Source organism: Podarcis bocagei, assembly GCF_964188305.1.
Source record: "Podarcis bocagei genome assembly, chromosome: 12".
In the NCBI taxonomy this organism is placed as follows: Eukaryota; Metazoa; Chordata; class Lepidosauria; order Squamata; family Lacertidae; genus Podarcis; species Podarcis bocagei.
Window position 1 is genome coordinate 16,536,418 of NC_138137.1, and position 18,047 is coordinate 16,554,464.

General features: G+C 46.9%; 1 protein-coding gene across 1 annotated transcript; it reads right to left on the reverse strand.

Moving 5' to 3' along the window:
* On the reverse strand, positions 1 to 12,602 carry CMTM7 (CKLF like MARVEL transmembrane domain containing 7). Its single transcript, XM_081164986.1, has 5 exons — positions 12,362 to 12,602; positions 7,311 to 7,484; positions 4,633 to 4,731; positions 3,152 to 3,233; positions 1 to 883 (listed from the first exon to the last, which is right to left on the reverse strand). Exons 1-5 carry the CDS (start codon positions 12,515 to 12,517, stop codon positions 870 to 872), a joined length of 525 nt encoding a protein of 174 aa, XP_081021112.1. The 5' UTR covers positions 12,518 to 12,602; the 3' UTR covers positions 1 to 869.
* Positions 12,603 to 18,047: the final 5,445 nt, after the last annotated feature.

The window sequence follows — 18,047 nt, forward strand, 5'->3', positions numbered from 1 at the left end:
TGTTTTTGAGGTATAAAATTTATTTAAAATTATTTTGTCATGAATAAAAATACTTAAAAACAGAAGAAACACTAGGACGCAAAGGAAACTCTGTTTCACTTCTGAAGACATATTCACAGTAAGCCAGTAAAAACATAAATTATCAAATGCCTTTTCTCGCACCGGGAGCCAAAAGCCAGGAAAGGCAGAGGTAAGCAATAGACTTTGCATGTATAACTTAATATAAAGCCGCTGCTGGTCCATGGTATAATGTAGCATTTTCCAGCTGCAGATGAAAGGAAACACAGTACTTTCCCCACCTTCAACCTTTATATGCAGGTTCCCAGTTCAGATCACTCAGGTAGCTTGAGTGATAACAACATGAAGAGAGGGGAGCTAGCTCCTACCAAATCGTGGCATAGAATAATCATTTTTACATTTACACCCCACTTTTCCTTCAAGGAGCTCAAAGTAGAATACAAGGTTCTCCATCACCATCCGCATTTTATCCTCACGACAATCCTGTGAGGTAGGTTAGGCTGAGGGAAAACATCTGGTCACCCAGGTAACTTCATGGCTAAGAATTTCAATCCTGGTTTCCCCTTGTTTGCAGAAAGCAAGAAAAAACAGATTCCCTAATACAAGAATCTTGGTATTAACGACAATGCAGTATAGAGGCTGCTGGTACTAACAATCTGGACAAATGAATATGAGGAGTGTAAGACCAGAGCCCTCTGGTGGTCAACTCACTTAGTAAGAGGTTTCAGGAGTCATTACAAAAGGAAGTCCTCAAGATGATCACCAGAACAAAATTCCATCTTACATACATTTGCTGTCTGTTAGCCTATGAAATCCTCAGTTTGGTGTGTGCATCATAAGTGCCAAAAGTTTCACACAGCAGCATCTGAAAAAGAAACAGAGAGAGAATGACTAGAATAAACTTGTCAAGCAAATTACAGACACAATTTATATAGCCGCTCCAAAACATGAATTTTCTAGGCAAGCTCACAAAACAATTTCATCCGATGAAAGAGGAGAGAGCTTTGTAAATGTTTGGGACATGAAGATGTAATGTCACATACTTAAGAGGGCAAGGGGTGACTTGGAACCACCCAATATCCATTCTGTCTGCATTGATGCCTCTACAGCGAGACCCCATCTCTCAGTGTAGATGTGATATCATCCTATATACATAAAAATGTAAGGCTGTCATCACACTGCAGTTTGCGTGATTTTCGGCAGGCAATTATGCCAATTCCAGTGTGGCAACAGAAGAGCAGGCAGGCAGATGAGTGAGGAAGCAATGCACGTGGCGAGAGGCCCAGTCAAGCTGTTTAAACAGAAGGTGGGAGATGCTTCAGAGAGCAGCTGGCCAAACCATACTCTGAAATGCTTCTCCCCTCCTTTAAAAGAGGGCAGGTGTTTGGGTGACCTACAAGAAAAGGGGCAGGTTTGGGTGAGCTGTGAGGAAATAGGTGAAGGGGTACATTGGTAAACGGAGTTGATGCATAGATAGTATTGGTGTGGGGGAGAAAGAGGTGAGCAAAGGGATTGGCAGGTAGGGTTGGCACATGGAGCGAGCAGGTGTAGGAGCTTCTAGTAAATATTTTAAAATGCTGAACTACTGTATTTTTTGCTCTGTAAGACGCACCAGACCATAAGACACACCTAGTTTTTGGAGGAAGAAAACAAGAAAAAAAATATTCTGAATCCCAGAAGCCAGAACAGCAAGAGGGATCTGGCTTCTGGGATAGCCTCTTGCTGTTCTGGCTTCTGGGATAGCTGCACGAAACCTCTTCAGGTCAGCGGGATGAAGGCTCCCCCTGCCCTCAAGAGGCTTCGCGCAGCAAAGCCAGGACAGCAAGAGGAATCGCTGCACAGCGATCCCTCTTGCTGTCCTTGCTCATGGGATAGCCGCATGTAGCCTCTTCCGGGAAGCAGGATAAAGGCTTCCCCAAGAGCCGTGCTCCCTTTAAAGAGTGTGTGTGCGGTTCTTGGGAGCTCTTTAAAGGGAGCGCTGCACAGAGCCCCTCGCCTACATTCGCTCCATAAGACGCGCACACATTCCCCCTTACTTTTTAGTAGGGAAAAGTGTGTCTTATAGATCAAAAAATACGGTATATACAAACAGTACCAAACCAGAAGATTTTTGTCTTAATTTGTAAAAAATATAGACATGAACAGGGAGAAATTAATACAGAATGAGAGTGCAAATGTTCAGGCATGAGTAAAAAATTTTTTGAATGTAAGCAAGTGTTTTCAAATGTTTTTATCCCTGATAAAGGTCACCAGCTAAATTATAGTTAACTGCGAGAATTTATTTAAAATATTTTATTCCATCTGCTCAAAGCTTCTAATGAGCAGGTACACCTTTTTTTTAATACACTCCTTTATATAATGAGTCATTTATTAAAGGGATGGCATGAATAATATCATGAGAGCCAGTGTGGTGTAGTGGTTAAGAGCGGTAGTCACGTAATCTGGGTAACCGGGTTCGCGTCTCCGCTCCTCCACATGCAGCTGCTGGGTGACCTTGGGCCAGTCACACTTCTTTGAAGTCTCTCAGCCCCACTCACCTCACAGAGTGTTTGTTGTGGGGGAGGAAGGGAAAGGAGATTGTTAGCCGCTTTGAGACTCCTGAAGGGGAGTGAAAGGCGGGATATCAAATCCAAACTCTTCTTCTTCTTCTTCTTCTATCAGAGATGTCTGCACATGAGATGGAATTTTATAGGTACCAAGCTTATGCTTAGCAGGCCAAGAATATCTTACAATGAAGGGAGCCAATGGAGGAAGCTCTAGTGGTGTCAGTCTGCAGTATAATTTAAATGTGAGCTGGCTTGGGTCAAACATATTGCTGAGTTATTTGTTGAACCTTGCAACTATCTAGGTCCCTCCGGCTTTGTGACACAGTTTACAATCTAGGATGCAAGAGTCAGAGAACACAAGTGAACAAGGCTGTTTCTTATGTCCGAGACAATCCATGATGCCACTGAGAGGTTGGGGGAGGACAATGTCTTGGGTAGAATCACTTTATCTTTCTTGTCTAAGAGGCTCTTGCTTGTCATCCTCACCTACGCTCAGACAGTTCTGCCGATGGACCACCAATTGGACATTCCATGTAAATAATGCAAGTTAGCTATGGTTGGTGTAATTTAATTGACTAGATACTTACCTGTTGACTGAGTGACACAAGAGACTTTGTAGGATAGCCATATACTTAAGAGACACAGAAATGAAGCTAAGAAGCCAAATACCTGTTAAAAACAAAACAAAAAGAACCGTGTGATAACTAAACCTTCTAGTATAGAGAATCCAATATACCCTACACCCACATTTAAGATTTATCCACTAAGGATTCTGTTCACCTGCATGCATCCAACTGACAGATCCTATCCAGGAAATAAAAAAAATGGACGCGGGTGGTGCTGTGGGTTAAACCACAGAGCCTAAGGCTTGCTGATCAGAAGGTCGGCAGTTTGAATCCCTGAGATGGGATGAGCTCCGGTTGCTTGGTCCCTGCTCCTGCCCACCTAGAAGTTAGAAAGCACGTCAAAGTGCAAGTAGATAAATATGTACCACTCTGGCGGGAAGGTAAACGGCATTTCCATGCACTGCTGTGGTTCGCCAGAAGCGGCTTAGTCATGCTGGCCACATGACCTGGAAGCTGTACACTGGCTCCCTCGGCCAATAAAGTGAAATGAGCGCCACAACCCCAGAGTCGTCCATGACTGGACTTAAGTGTCAGGGGTCCCTTTACCCCATTACCTTTATTCAGGATAAATTAGGCTTCTAGTTTAAAGTGCTGTTTCATGAACTCTGTTGGACTAACATACTTGATGTTGCCAGCTTATTATGCAGCCAAAAGAGTGGCCATTAGGAGCTACAACCCAGAAACTCTGAAATCTGCATGACCCCAATGGCCACATGATGTAGCCATATAGTGTGGAATCTGGCTGCAGAGGCAGAGTTTTAGAGAACCTAATTATAATTTAAAGTGGGCAAAGCTTACACAGCCCTTGTTATTGCAGGGGAAAGTCTAGTACAGTGGTACCTTGGTTGTCGAACTTAATCCATTCTGGGAGTCCATTTGACTCCCGGAACCATTTGAAAACCAAGGCGCAGCTTTGGATTAAGGAAGCCGCATCGGACGTTCAGCTTCCAAAAATCGTTTGCAGACCGGAACACTCACTTCCGGGAGCCAAGCCAAGTACCTCAGAAGGCAAACCCCTTGCAATTCGAACGTTTTGGCTCCGAATGCAGCAAACCCAGAAGTGAGTGTTCTGGTTGCGAACATTCTTTGGAACCTGGCTTCCTGCAGCAGCCAATCAGAAGCCTTGCCTTGGTTTCCAAACATTTTGGAAGTTGAACGGACTTCCGGAACGGATTTCATTCGACTTCCAAGTACCACTGTATATATACAAGATTTTTGTCAAAGGCCCTCCAACACTCAACCCAACCAGGATACAGAGCACAAACAAGGGACAAATCCTGACTCGTGGTATAGACTACAGCTCTACTTTACATGCAGCTCTACCTTACATGCCTACAAAGAGTAATTATGCAGAAAAAACTTGGAATCTGCACTAAAATCAGACCACAGCAGTAACAATGTAAAAGCAATTCCTTGTCGATTGGGGGGGAAAGTAGCCTCACCGCTCCAGCTGTAAGACTTGCTGACCCAGAGCTTCTGGCCACCGCCACCACCGATCCAATGAGAAGAAGGGTGGTACCTATTAGGTAATGGAGAAACTCCTGAAAAGAAACAAGCACAGAACAATTTTGAAGACAACCCAATAAAAGGAGCATTTCAATGTGGCACAACACTGCCAGCCAATGAGATTCTTTTGCTTTAAATCACCTGTGAAAAAGGAAACATGGGACTGCCCTCTCTGGCCCAAATCACATTTCCTGGAGGAAAGATAAGGTTCTGCTGAAACAGATAAGGTTTCTATCCCTTGTTCTTCGCACTCCCCGCCAAAACAAACAAACAAACAAGTTCTTTTCGAGATTGCACAATAGGTAACTGTAAGAGAGATGCTGTAGTCTTGCTGGTGGGTGTTACTGATGAGGAGAGTGTAACTCCCAAACAGAAAGGCAAAGCCCTATTGATCTCTGACGGTTCTGCTTGCTTCCCTTCCTCACTTTTAGTGTGCATCTGTGGCCAAATTGTCATTCTCTCTTTAGGCTTTGGAATACACGGGGATCCTTTTTTGCTCCTTAAATCATAGTGTGAGTGCGGCATGATTTCCTGCCCGTTTATATTTGCAACTTTGCTTTCCGAAGCAGCATTCATATCCGCTATCACTTTCATTTCAAGAAATGAACCAACTTTTCTTTTTTCCTCTGGTGTGAGCTTCTTGGGGCATAAGGTTAGGGATAAATAAATTCACAACAGATGCATGTTCTAACTCTCAGCTTAATATTGGGGCTGTGCATACGAAGACACCTGCACGTGGATTCAATGCCACTTTGAGATCCTGCGAGGAAAAGTGGCATATAAAACGATAATAATACATACACCTGATTTTAAAGCCTTTAGCAGAGATGCTGCAACTACATTTCCAAACGAGGGATAAAGGTAAAGGGACCCCTGTCCATTAGGTCCAGTCGTGACCGACTCTGGGGTTGCGCGCTCATCTCGCTCTATAGGCCGAAGGAGCCGGCGTTTGTCCTCAGACAGCTTCTGGGTCATGTGGCCAGCATGACTAAGCCGCTTGTGGCGAACCAGAGCAGCGCACAGAAGTGCCGTTTACCTTCCCGCCAGAGTGGTACCTATTTATCTACTTGCACATGACGTGCTTTCGAACTGCTAGGCTGGCAGGAGCAGGGACCGAGCAACAGGAGCTCACCCTGTCATGGGGATTCAAACTGCCAACCTTCTGATTGGCAAGCTCTAGGCTCTGTGGTTTAACCCACAGCGCCACTAAAAAGCAGATTATAAAATCGCATGTCTTAAGGCTACTGCGGAAAGTTAGCATATCACAGAGGTGGGTCTAGTCTCCACACACCCATGCTACTTTTTGATCCGCAAAGAGGAAGCATTTGAAAACTGATAAGCACTTCTAAAGTGGTACAGTGGTGGTCCCAGGAGGTTTGAACTACGTGGTATTTCTGAAACTGGGACTTTACAGTACAATAGGAAAGTGATAATGTCACCAATACACCTCTCTCTGTCTTTCCCAGAAAGACCCGAACTGCATGAAATGTTGTTTTTATTCTCTTGGGTACTAATTAGAGCAAACTCCAACACAGAGTTTGCTCTGCTACTTTGCACTCCTTTGCCCCTCCATGGGCTATGAAGATTCTGGAGCAAATTTTCCAATTGTCTGACCTTCCCCGTGGGAGAGGGCCTGCAGCAGTTGACTCTTGTCCCTGAATAGCAAGTCAGAGAGACAGAGCAGACTCATCTCTCCAGTGGATGCTGAATGCAGCGATAGCAGCAGAGAAGGTAAAGGTAAAGGTAAAGGGACCCCTGACCATTAGGTCCAGTTGTGACCAACACTGGGGTTGTGGTGTTCATCTCGCTTTATTGACCGAGGGAGCCGGCGTACAGCTTCCGGGTCATGGGGCCAGCATGACTAAGCCGCTTCTGGCGAACCAGAGCAGTGCATGGAAATGCCATTTACCTTCCTGCCAGAGTGGTACCTATTTATCTACTTGCACTTTGACGTGCTTTTGAACTGCTAGGTTGGCAGGAGCAGGGACTGAGCAACGGGAGCTCACCCCGTCGCGGGGATTCGAACCGCCGACCTTCTGATCGGCAATTCCAAGGCTCTGTGGTTTAACCCACAGCGCCACCTGCGTCCCAGCAGCTGGGTCAAATCAGGAGTGGGGAAATGCCATCGTCATGCATGTACAGTATAGTCTTCGACCATCTGCAGTAACTGAAACATTGTGGCAGCTCAGTCGACACACATGCATCCCCTCTAACATGCTTGTTGCAAATGCAGATTGCAGAGCCCATCACATTTTAGGACAGCTAGGAGTCACGGGAATCCTGCCATTTCAAAAGGGCCTGAAAGTGTGCTGGGGGAAACCCGAGGTTTCTCTTTATGTTCTGATAATGTAAATTGTCTTACTGTGAAAACTGATGACTGGGAGCTGATCAATTAAGATTTAATTCTCTTTACGTTTGGACTTTGCTTAGATCTCACTGTCACATTTTATGGCTTTTTGGTCCCACTGTCTTACTAACGTTTTCTTTCGGGGGTGGGGAGCTTTTCGGGTGTTTGTCTTTACAAGTGCCACGGGCCAATTTATTAAAAGCAACTTGTCCCGTACCCCCTGGAAATTAAAAACAAAAGCGATTTTAACTATGAGCAGGAACTTACTGCAAGTGGCCAGTTGATGCAAGTCAGCATTCGGTAAATTCTGAAGATATAGACGACGTAGAAAATGAAGATCATAACTAAGTCAAACATGGAGATAATTTTGAAGTAGGTATATGTACTGTGACCGGCCACCGGTGAAGCAATGATGCAAATAAATCCGATCAGGAGCAATAGCTGAAAGGCAAGAGACAAAAGAGGGTGAATGAATAGGAAAGCAAAACAAACAAACTCCCAACTCGCAGTAAAATGCTCAAAATGAAAAAAAAGAAAAGAAAAACCACTTTTTGAAGAGTCAGAAGAAAACAATTCCAACTGAAGTAACGATAATAAAACTTAAAAGTTTAGATTACAAAAATATATTGGGGGAGGGAATACACTGGGGTACAATCCGAAACAAATTTACAGCATGCAACTCAGTTTGAAGTCAGTGGAACTTTGGTGTAAATGTTTGTTGGGTTCAAGCTGCCAAGAGGGCAGGTTTCTAAAGACGGCAACAGTTACAGTGGTACCTTGGGTTACATACGCTTCAGGTTACAGACTCCGCTAATCCAGAAACAGTACCTCACGTTAAGAACTTTGCTTCAGGATGAGAACAGAAATCGTGCTCCGGTGGCACGGCAGCTGTGGGAGGCCCCATTTGCTAAAGTGGTGCTTCAGGTTAAGAACAGGTTCAGGTTAAGAATGGACCTCTGGAATGAATTAAGTACTTAACCCGAGGTACCACTGTACACATAAGATTCCTTAAGCTTCAACATTCCAATACAGTGGTGCCTCGCAAGATGAAAAGAATCCATTCTGAGAGTCTCTTCGTCTAGCGGTTTTTTTGTCTTGCGAAGCAAGCCCATTGACGGATTAGCAGATTAGCGCTATTAGCGGTTTATCGGATCAGCTGATAAGCGGCTTAGCGGCTTAGAAAAAGGGGGGAGAGGGAAAAAAAACCACAGGAACTCGCAAGACATTTTCGTCTTGCGAAGCAAGCCCATAGGACAGTGTTTCCCAACCTTTTTTGGGCAAAGGCACACTTGTTTGATGAAAAAAATCTCAAGGCACACCACCATTACAGCCCCGTGACGTCACCGCGCAGCGTCACGCCGGGAGGGACGCACGAAAGTGTAACTTTCAATTTTTTTCCCTCCCCCTTGCCGGGGAACCTCCAAGCTTTGGGGGTGGGGGGGAGGCAGCAAAACGAGGGACTGAGGGACTCCTCCAACGACAAGGGTTGGGGAAGAAGAGAAAGGGCTATTCCGCTCCAGTCACGGGAGGGGAATATGTACTGGCCCAACTGGTGTGTGGTCTTCGGAAAGCGGGGTGCGGGAAGGAAGCCTAGGCTCGGGGTCCACCGACCTCGGCGGAGAAAGGCAACAACCGGAGCCGATGACGAGCCGGCGCGTGCGTGCAGCGGCCGGCCTCGAGCTCGGGAAGCTGCGCGCGGCGATGTTGACGCGGGGCGCGCTAGAGCTTGGGGGCGGGGCGGGAGAGAGAGAGAAAGAGTTGGCAGCACCAGGCGCTGTTACTTATTGCGCTGCGGACGCTGCCAGCAACTGCGGTGGTTGTGCGGCGGCCGCCGCCGCAGAACGTCCTCGTCAGTCAGCTGAGCTGCCTGGCGGCGTAGGGAGCCGAGGGGCGGGGCTTCCTTTCTGAAGGAGCTGAGGGTGGGGGTCCTCCGGCGCCTTCGGCGAAACGGCGCCGGCCCAGAGCGCTTCTAGGAGGCTGCCTTTGTGCGCGACGTAAAGCCCTCTTTCCCTCCCTCCAGCCCCGTGTCACATGTGGAAAAGGGGGCTGGATACAGTGACGCAACTCGGAAAACTGTTAGGGAAGCCAGAGCAGGAAAGTGAGTGGGAGGCGGCGGCGCCGCTTTAACCCACATTTCCTTTTTGAAAGAGAAACCAGTGTTTCCCAACCTTTTTTGGACTCACCCGCCTCCCTCCAGGCAACATCTCGCGGCACACCAGGCAACATCTCGCGGCACACTAGTGTGCCACGGAACACTGGTTGGGAAACACTGCCATAGGAGATTCGTTTTGCGAAGCACCTCCAAAACGGAAAACTCTTTCATCTAGCGAGTTTTCCGTCTTGCGAGCCATTCGTCTTGCGGGGCACCACTGTATCCTCCACATTTAGAGACATCCAGCCATTTACACACTTCAGAGGCCGCCAATCTTTCTGGGCCTGTGAGTACATTTGCAAACCAGATAAACTGTGCTGGGCACCATGTACATAATCAGAACACAGATGCAACACACAAATACACTTATTCTTCCCCTGCCAGACATTCCATTTGACAGCTGCAAAAGACTATGTCTTTCAAAACTAATCTCAGAATGGCAGGTGTGGGAGGACAGTACCCCATAGGTGCTGGGGAAGGCATTTGGATTAGATACTGGGAAGGTTAGCAAGCTCTACAACCAATGAAGGTGCTTCTGATTAGCTGCATTCTGGCATTATACAACTCAACATTACATAGAATATGCAAACAGGGACGAGCATGCTACCTCTGCCCCCTTCACTGTACAAGAGTTGGAAGGCAGAGTGTCTGCAGCGAAGGCATTGTGCTCCTATAGATTCCCCACAAGATGCAGAATACTGGAGAAATCCAGGCTTGACACTGCCAATGGGAAGTTTCCATTAAGCACCAGATGTCCCTCACTGCAGATGGTTGTCCTTCAACTCGTGCAAGGTGACAGAGGCAGGTGGAACAGAAGTGGCACTTTCCTCCCCATCCACATATTCTACTTACTCATCCATATAATGCCCGAATTGAACTGCTCTTTCAAACCAATTCAGCAACCCCTCATGGAGATAAACGATTCCACTGCACAGATGGAGATTTCAGAACCTTCGCTTCCATGAAGGGTAGCTCTTCATGCAAAAAAGGAAACCCCAGAAAAAGCGGCTATCTTCATTGTAAAGGTAAAGGGATCCCTGACCATTAGGTCCAGTGGTGGACGACTCTGGGGTTGCAGCGCTCATCTAATTTTATTAGCCGAGGGAGCCGGCGTACAGCTTCCGGGTCATGTGGCCAGCATGACTAAGCTGCTTCTCGCAAACCAGAGCAGCACACGGAAACGCCGTTTACCTTCCCACCGGAGCAGTACCTATTTATCTACTTGCACTGGCATGCTTTTGAACTGCTAGGTTGGCAGGCGCTGGGACCAAGCAATGGGAGCTCACCCCATCGCGGGGATTCAAACCGCCGACCTTCTGATCAGCAAGCCCTAGGCTCTGTAGTTTAACCCACAGCGCCACCCGTGTCCCTTGTTTTCATTGAGGTGCATACAAAACCTTGATCTCCCAGAGCACACCAGTCTATCAGTTCTCAATCAATATGTATTTTTGAATTTATAATCTGTAAAAAAAATATCCATTCTAGGTAAAAGTTAAGAGATCATATTTCCCCCCCCCTCTCTCTGTTAGCGGGGTAATGCAATCCCACTTGAGAAATCCTCAAAAAATAATAATGAAAGGGATAGGGAAGAGATCCTGGAAAACTCATGCACCTTCTCTAGTGAAAGCTGGATTCCAGTCCCCACTGTGCAATGCAACAAGTGTGTGCAAGATAAGAGATTTGATACAATAAGCTGTAACTTGACAGTTACGCATTTGAGCAGAATTCCCTTTCTAAATCTCAGATGTCGGGGTTACCATGTGCAATACTTTCTCTAGCTTTTTTTTTTTCAAGGTTAGAGAAAGTAGTTGACAGTAAAACACCTCAATTCCCAGGGTCTTCTTTGAACAGGAAACACATTTTTTGTGCCTTCCTGTTTTGACTCAGCTGAATCTGCTATTACTAGTTCTTTACAATGCTACTCAAATCACAGCAAATCTTTCAATATTTATAGAGCCCTCCTTTTTTAAGAAACAAGCAAACAAAAATGCCATACTGAATTGGTTTTACATTTTGAAACCTCTGAGGAAATTCAGCTGCAGCTAAAATAGAGAGCCCTCACATGGGGAAAAGATTACAGCAAAAATGTTTCTCTTTCTAGCAAGCCATGATTTTTAATGCAGTCTTTCCAGAGCTAGCTTCCGAGCTAAAAAAGACAAAGGGTTTAGCAATCTTGAGCTTTAATCCTGTCATGTCCTAAAGAAATCTTAAGTTGACATGTTTTCAATTCATATGCAGATGCAAAGCTTCCCCTTACTATTTTTTCTTCAGATCTAGAAGAGAACCATGCACAACAAACACAAAACAAAGGTAAAGGGCTGGATCCCAATGTGCCCTTTCACGAAGGAGGCTTGTTTCTGGGGGGGGGGGACCCTAACAAGTGTAGCTGCCCTACCTGGGCCCCAAGGTACTTAATTTATCAAACAGTTACGGCAAGCTTGTAGGTCTCCGTCCTTTGTAGTTCTTCCAGTGCATCTAAGCGGCGCTATTAGAAGTGCGCGCGGAGGGAAGAAAGAAAGAGGGAAGAAAGAAAGCAGGCGAGAGTTGCAAGACGAGGAAAACGGGAAGGAAGGAAGGAAGGAAGGAGGCAGAAGGGAAAGCAGTAAGTGGAGGGAGGCAGGCAGGCAGGCAGCTGAGCCGTCGGAAAGGCTGAGCAGAGCAGAGCCGACCCCATGGCCGCGGAGGAAGTCGCTGGCGGAGCGCGAAAGACGACGGAAAGCAAACTTTTTTTGAGTCCATGGTCTCTCCCGCCTTCGGAGGCGCAGATACAGCTCCTCGCCACGGACGCACGAGGGGGCCTAGGTACGCCTCTGCAAGTCACAGTTGCTAGGCCATCGACTCTGAAACAAGCAGCCAGCTCATCTCTCCCCCCCCCCCCAAACAGGGTTGACCAAAGGCGGCGTGGAGCGAGAACAGCGCGAAGAGCCGCGCTTCTCCTTCGCGCGCTCGACGGCGCAATGTGGCGCCCGCTATTCTGGAGAGAAGCGCGCTGGCGGGAGCAACACGTGGAAGAAGCCCTCGGCCTCTCATTGGAGCGCCAGATTTAGTCCACGTCGTCCTCCCTTGAGGAGGGGGGAAAAGGCGCGCGGCAAAACAAGCTCCAAAACTTTGGAGAAGGAACCCGGACCCCCCGGAATCCGTGGACCACCCTCCTCGGCCCCCTTACCATCTGGGCCACTTTGAGCAAGGCGGAGCAAGAGCCCGCGTAGCCTCTGTCCAGCAGCCCGGAGTCCGGCCCCGAGGCCGAAGGCGCCGCCGAGGACGTCGACGCGCCGCCGCCGCTGCTGGCGTCGGTGCGGACCACCTGCAGCCCGCGAGACATCTTGGCAGGCGAGGAGACGGCGCGGCCTGCCCTTCCCTCGCGCGCTCTTCTTCCTCCTCCTCAGCGCTGCTAGGACCGCTATGGGGCTCCGGAGGCGGGACAGGGCGGGGCGGGCTGGCTGCAGCGCCTCTCTGCACAGCTGGAGCGGGGCGGAGAGGACGAGCGAGGCTCCGGCGCCCCTGAGTCTCTTCCACCAGGCGGCCTGGTGGAAATCTGTGGCGCGCGTCCTGAAGAGGGAAGGTGGGGCTCAGCGGCGGCCGCCTCAGACAGAAGCCGTTTCCTAAAGGGACGGCGGGGGTGTCAAGCCAGAGCTTTAGCAGCAGCCGGGACAGCGGGGCTCGGCTGCAGGGGACGAGGAGGGGACCCCCCACCCTCCTTAACAAGAACTCTTAAAACACGGTGCGAGAGTTCACACGAGACTCCCGGGCCCGAGGCCTCTCTCGCGAACGCTTTTCTTTGCCCATCCCGTCTCAGGCGGCGGGGCCGGCTCTCCTTTTCCGTCACTGAGGTAAACGCTTTCTAGAAAACTTAAGTCCACAATAAATATCTCAGTCGTCGAGATGTCATAAGACTGCTGGGCTGTTCATTTCTAAAAACTTTGAAAACAATGACGGCGTCTTTCTCTTCCTCCACCCCACCCCCACCTAATATCCGGCAATTTGGGAAGTCGCCTTTTAGCTTTGCAACTTCCTTTCCGAAAGGTCTTTCAGGGTTCACTCTTCTGTTTAATAAAAGTAGGTGGTTAATTACACGGAGGTGCAAGTGATGGGCTTTCCATTCTATGCTACCTGCTTCCTCTCCAAAGGTTAAGCTGTGGACTGTTGTTTTGTTTTAATTAGATCTTAATAGGCAGCAAATAAAACTCTATAGATTGTGAACAAAACATGCTAACAGGAGGTTCTGGTGGGAAAAACAAAAACGCTTCCCTATTTATCTCCTGCTGCTTGTGCAGAAACAGTGGCATAATAAGTTAGTTCTTGGTATGAGCTTTCGTGTGCATGCACACTTCTTCAGATACACTGAAACAGAAGTTGCCAGATCCTTCTATATAGTGAGAAGGTGGGGAGGGGTATTACTCAGAAGGGTGGTGGGAATGGGTGATTGGCAGATAGCTGAGATTGGCAGATAGCTGAGATCCAACATTGGATTCTTATCTCATTATACATGACTAAGCCATTTCTCACCTTCTCACCCCTTGCCTTTTCCTGTAAGACCTATTACAGTCGTTAAGAGTCGTCAACAGGCTCATCTCAGCTATCTGCCAATCTCCCATTCCCACCACCCTTCTGAGTAATACCCCTCCCCACCTTCTCACTATAAAGAAGGATCTGGCAACTTCTGTTTCAGTGTATCTGAAGAAGTGTGCATGCACACGAAAGCTCATACCAAGAACTAACTTAGTTGGTCTTTAAGGTGCTACTGGAAGGAATTTTTTTATTTTGACTATGGCAGACCAACACGGCTACCTATCTGTAACTAGTAGCATAATAGTTGAGCATTTTAGTCAACTTCTCTTTTTATAAGGCACTATGGTGTGTGTTTTTTTTTTTAAAAAAAGACTGCTCAATTGCTTCAATTTAAGTTTTTACTTATCATCGCCAACTTTCCCCAATAAGGAATATAATTGAGGTGAGTGATAATGTAGGCAACAATTTGGGAATGTCAACTCCCCTTTATCGCCTCTACAGGGGGAGAGCCATGTTAGTCTATTACTACAGCAAAATCAGCAGGGAGCCTTGCAGCACCTTACAAGACCAGCAAATTTTATTATGGCATAAGCTTTCATTGACGAATACTTACCACACAATTAATTTAAGGAGTTTGCTGTCACAGCCTACTTAGATGGATTTAGCATGTCATTGGGAAACAGGTGCTGGTACTCATAAAGAATCAGAATTGTAGAGTTGAAAGGGACCCCAAGGGCCATCTAGTCCAAACCCCTCCATTGCAGGAATCTCAACTAGATCATACGTAACATGGAAAAGACTTAAGAGCCTCGGATAGAAGGTCACCAGGTTAATGGACTAGATGGAAGGGATAGGAAGGACTGACAAAACCCGAAACCAGGAAGAAGAGACGATGGATGAAGATTGGAAGAAAGTTTAAAAATTCATTTAGAGAATTAGTGTAAAATTAACGAGTGTTAGAAAAATGCTGGAATGAAACTATTTGGCTTTAGTAGAAATACTATAAGGAATTATGTATAAATAAGTTTTAAGTTTTAAGCTCCAGGGCTTTTTATGGTAAGATAAGGTTAAAATAAATTAAGGTAATTTAATGATAGAATATAGTGAAAGATGGAAAGGATTTGCTGAGATAATTAATAATTAGAATACAAAAAAGGGAGGTGTGAGGAGGTCGATGAAACAAGTTAACGAAAGATAAAGATTTGGGAATATTGGATTTGTTTTTTAATCTTTTGTTTTTCCTTTTTTGTTGTTGGTTTTGATGTATTGTGTGTTTTGTATTTTTCTTTCTTTTCTTTTTATTGACTTGTATTGCTTAATTCCTTGTTTTTCTGATTATATATTTTTTATTTTATTTTCCTTCTTTTTCCTCTCCTTCTCTCTTTTTTATTCTCTGTAATTTTAAACTTTCAATAAATATCATTGTAAAAAAAATTTAAAAATAGATCATACGTGACAGATGGCCATCCAACCTCTGCTCTAACAAAGGAAGAGTCTACCACCTCTCTTGGGAGTCTGTTCCACTGTCCAACAGCTCTTTACAGTTGGGAAGTTCTTCCTGATGCTTAGTTGGAATCTCCTTTTTTCTAGCTTGAATCTATTGGAATCTCCTTTTTTCTAGCTTGAATCTATTGGTTCTCGTCCTAGCCTCCTGTACAGAAAACAAGCTTGCTCCGCCCTCCATGTGGCAGCCCTTTAGATATTTCATAGAATCATAGAGTTGGAAGAGACCACAAGGGCCATCGAGTCCAACCCCCTGCCAAGCAGGAAACACCATCAGAGCACACCTGACATATGGTTGTCAAGCCTCTGCTTAAAGACCTCCAAAGAAGGAGACTCCACCACACTCCTTGGCAGCAAATTCCACTGTTGAACAGCTCTTACTGTCAGGAAGTTCTTCCTGATGTTTAGGTGGAATCTTCTTTCTTGTAGTTTGGATCCATTGCTCCGTGTCCGCTTCTCTGGAGCAGCAGAAAACAACCTTTCTCCCTCCTCTATGTGACATCCTTTTATATATTTGAACATGGCTATCATATCACCCCTTAACCTCCTCTTCTCCAGGCTAAACATGCCCAGCTCCCTTAGCCGTTCCTCATAAGGCATCGTTTCCAGGCCTTTGACCATTTTGGTTGCCCTCCTCTGGACACGTTCCAGTTTGTCAGTGTCCTTCTTATTTGAAGATGGCTATCGTATCTCCTCTCAAGTCTCGTCTTTTCCAGGCTAAACATACCCAGTTCCCTCAATGGTTCCTCATAAGGCTTGGTTTCCAGACCTTTGATGATCTTGGCCACCCTCTGACAACAATGGTGAGCAGCACCTCTCCAGGAATTCAGGCAGAGATCTTTGCAGCCATAGCTTTGTATGTCAGGAATGGAACTTCTAGCCTTATTTTGCCCATACCCAATGGGCCAATTTTGACAGGTTGGAACAAGAGTGCCCACCTGTCAAAGTTCAAAGGGGCTTGCTGAGATCAGCAGAAATTTCAGCTTCACCCCAAATACACAGGAAGAATGTGTAATACCTGTCCCTGCTACTGTGTGAATAAAGGACACTACGGTGCATTTCTTCATGATGTAGTTTGTCTAATTTCTGGGGTGCCTTTCACTGTGCAAGGATGTATTATATAAAAAGAGAGAGTGCACATGGTCTCCACAAAAACCTTACCTTCACAGTAACATTCCAAGGGACCACAACAAAGGTTCATTTATCTCTCATTCAGACATATGGGGGGTGGGAGCATTATAACACAGCAAGCCCAGAGACCAGACTGAGAAAAGAGTTAACGTACACCGGACCATAAGACGTGCCTAGTTTTTAGAGGAGGAAAGGGGGAAAGCCCCATTTTGGGGGGATCAGCTCAAAGTTGTTGAGCTTATTTGCAAAGGGTTTTTTATGGGGTTCAACTCACAGTTCTGCAGCTTTAGGAAAGGGAGCCGTTTCTAGTTTCCAGACAGATAATCTAATCAGCCAGTCACATGTCGCTGGGGAAACAGCCTCCATCTGCAGAACATTAAAAAATGGAGGCCTGGGCAAGGGGGCGGGGCCAGAAAGGGAGCCAGCGATCGACCACACATTCACTCCATAAGACACAGAGACATTCCCCCTTACTTTTTAGTAGGGAAAAAAGTGTGTCTTATGCAGCAAAAAATACAGTAGCCTACTAGACCAGGGGTCTGCAACCTGCGGCTCCATCGCCGCATGTGGCTCTTTTACACCTTTGCCGCGGCTCCGGGGCAGATACTAGCAAGGCGAGGAGGCGCATTGTGCGCCCCGACACTCCCCACTGTGGCGGGCGCTGTACTGGCTGTGACATCGCATGGGGGCGGTGCGTGCGTTAGTCACGCACCGCCCCAACGTCACCTTCCCGCCCGCTGTCAGATCGCAGCTCCAGAGATATATGTGTTTTAAATGTTGCAATGGTTTTGCGGCTCCCAGTTTTTTTTCTTCGGAAACGGGTCCAAGTGGCTCTTTTTGTCTTAAAGGTTGCAGACCCCTGTACTAGACCATTATACCATTTCCTCCCTTTAAATCAGGAGAGAAGTTTGGCTTCACAGGCCAGGTCCTTGTTACGTCCATCAATCTTCTTCCTCCACCACCTGTCCAGAAGACGACTTGGTTCTCCTGTCCAGAAGGAGTGATTTAAACCCCTGCTGAAACGGAGGAAGGGGTTTGCCTTTTCTTCCCCTGAAGGTATCCTGCGTGGCAGAGGGTATAGATTTTTCTTCAGGGTTTACTCCTGAAGCCTCTTTCTCATGGATGAGTATGCAGTGGTACCTCTGGATGCGAACGGGATCCGTTCTGGACCCCCGTTCGCATCCTGAGTAGAATGCAACCCGCTACTGTGTGTGCACGGGGCACAATTCGCTGCTTCCGCGCATGACGTCATTTTGAGCATTTGCGCATGCGGCGAAACCCGGAAGTAACGAGTTTCGTTACTTCCGGGTCGCCGCGGAGTGTAACCTGAAAATGCTCAACCTGAAGCATATTTAACCCAAGTTATATTTAACCCAAGGCGTTTCCGTGCACTGCTCTGGTTCACCAGAAGCGGCTTAGTCATGCTAGCCACATGACCCGGAAGCTGTACGCCGGCTCCCTCAGCCAGTAAAGCGAGATGAGCACCGCAACCCCAGAGTCGGTCACTACTGGACCTAATGGTCAGGGGTCCCTTTACCTTTACAACTGTAACTGCAAGGCATCAGTTTTCCTTCTAGAAGGGCGACCACCTTCCCAGGTTGGCGAGCCCCATCTGCTCCTCCGTTCCCTCTATAGCACGTGTAGAAATCGCTGCCTTGATCATTGGATCTTCTATTGGCCTCATCCACTCAACCCACCAGAGCCTGTGC

What these genes read in the sequence shown, in the direction of transcription:
- CMTM7 (XM_081164986.1), bottom strand. Translation starts at nt 12,517, where the DNA reads ATGTCTCGCGGGCTGCAGGTGGTCCGCACCGACGCCAGCAGCGGCGGC. An exon ending in TGCTCAAAGTGGCCCAGATG is followed by an intron (nt 7,485 to 12,361) that starts GTAAGGGGGCCG and finishes CTTGCCTTTCAG; the next exon opens with CTATTGCTCCTGATCGGATT. An exon ending in GCATCAACTGGCCACTTGCA is followed by an intron (nt 4,732 to 7,310) that starts GTAAGTTCCTGC and finishes GTTTCTTTTCAG; the next exon opens with GAGTTTCTCCATTACCTAAT.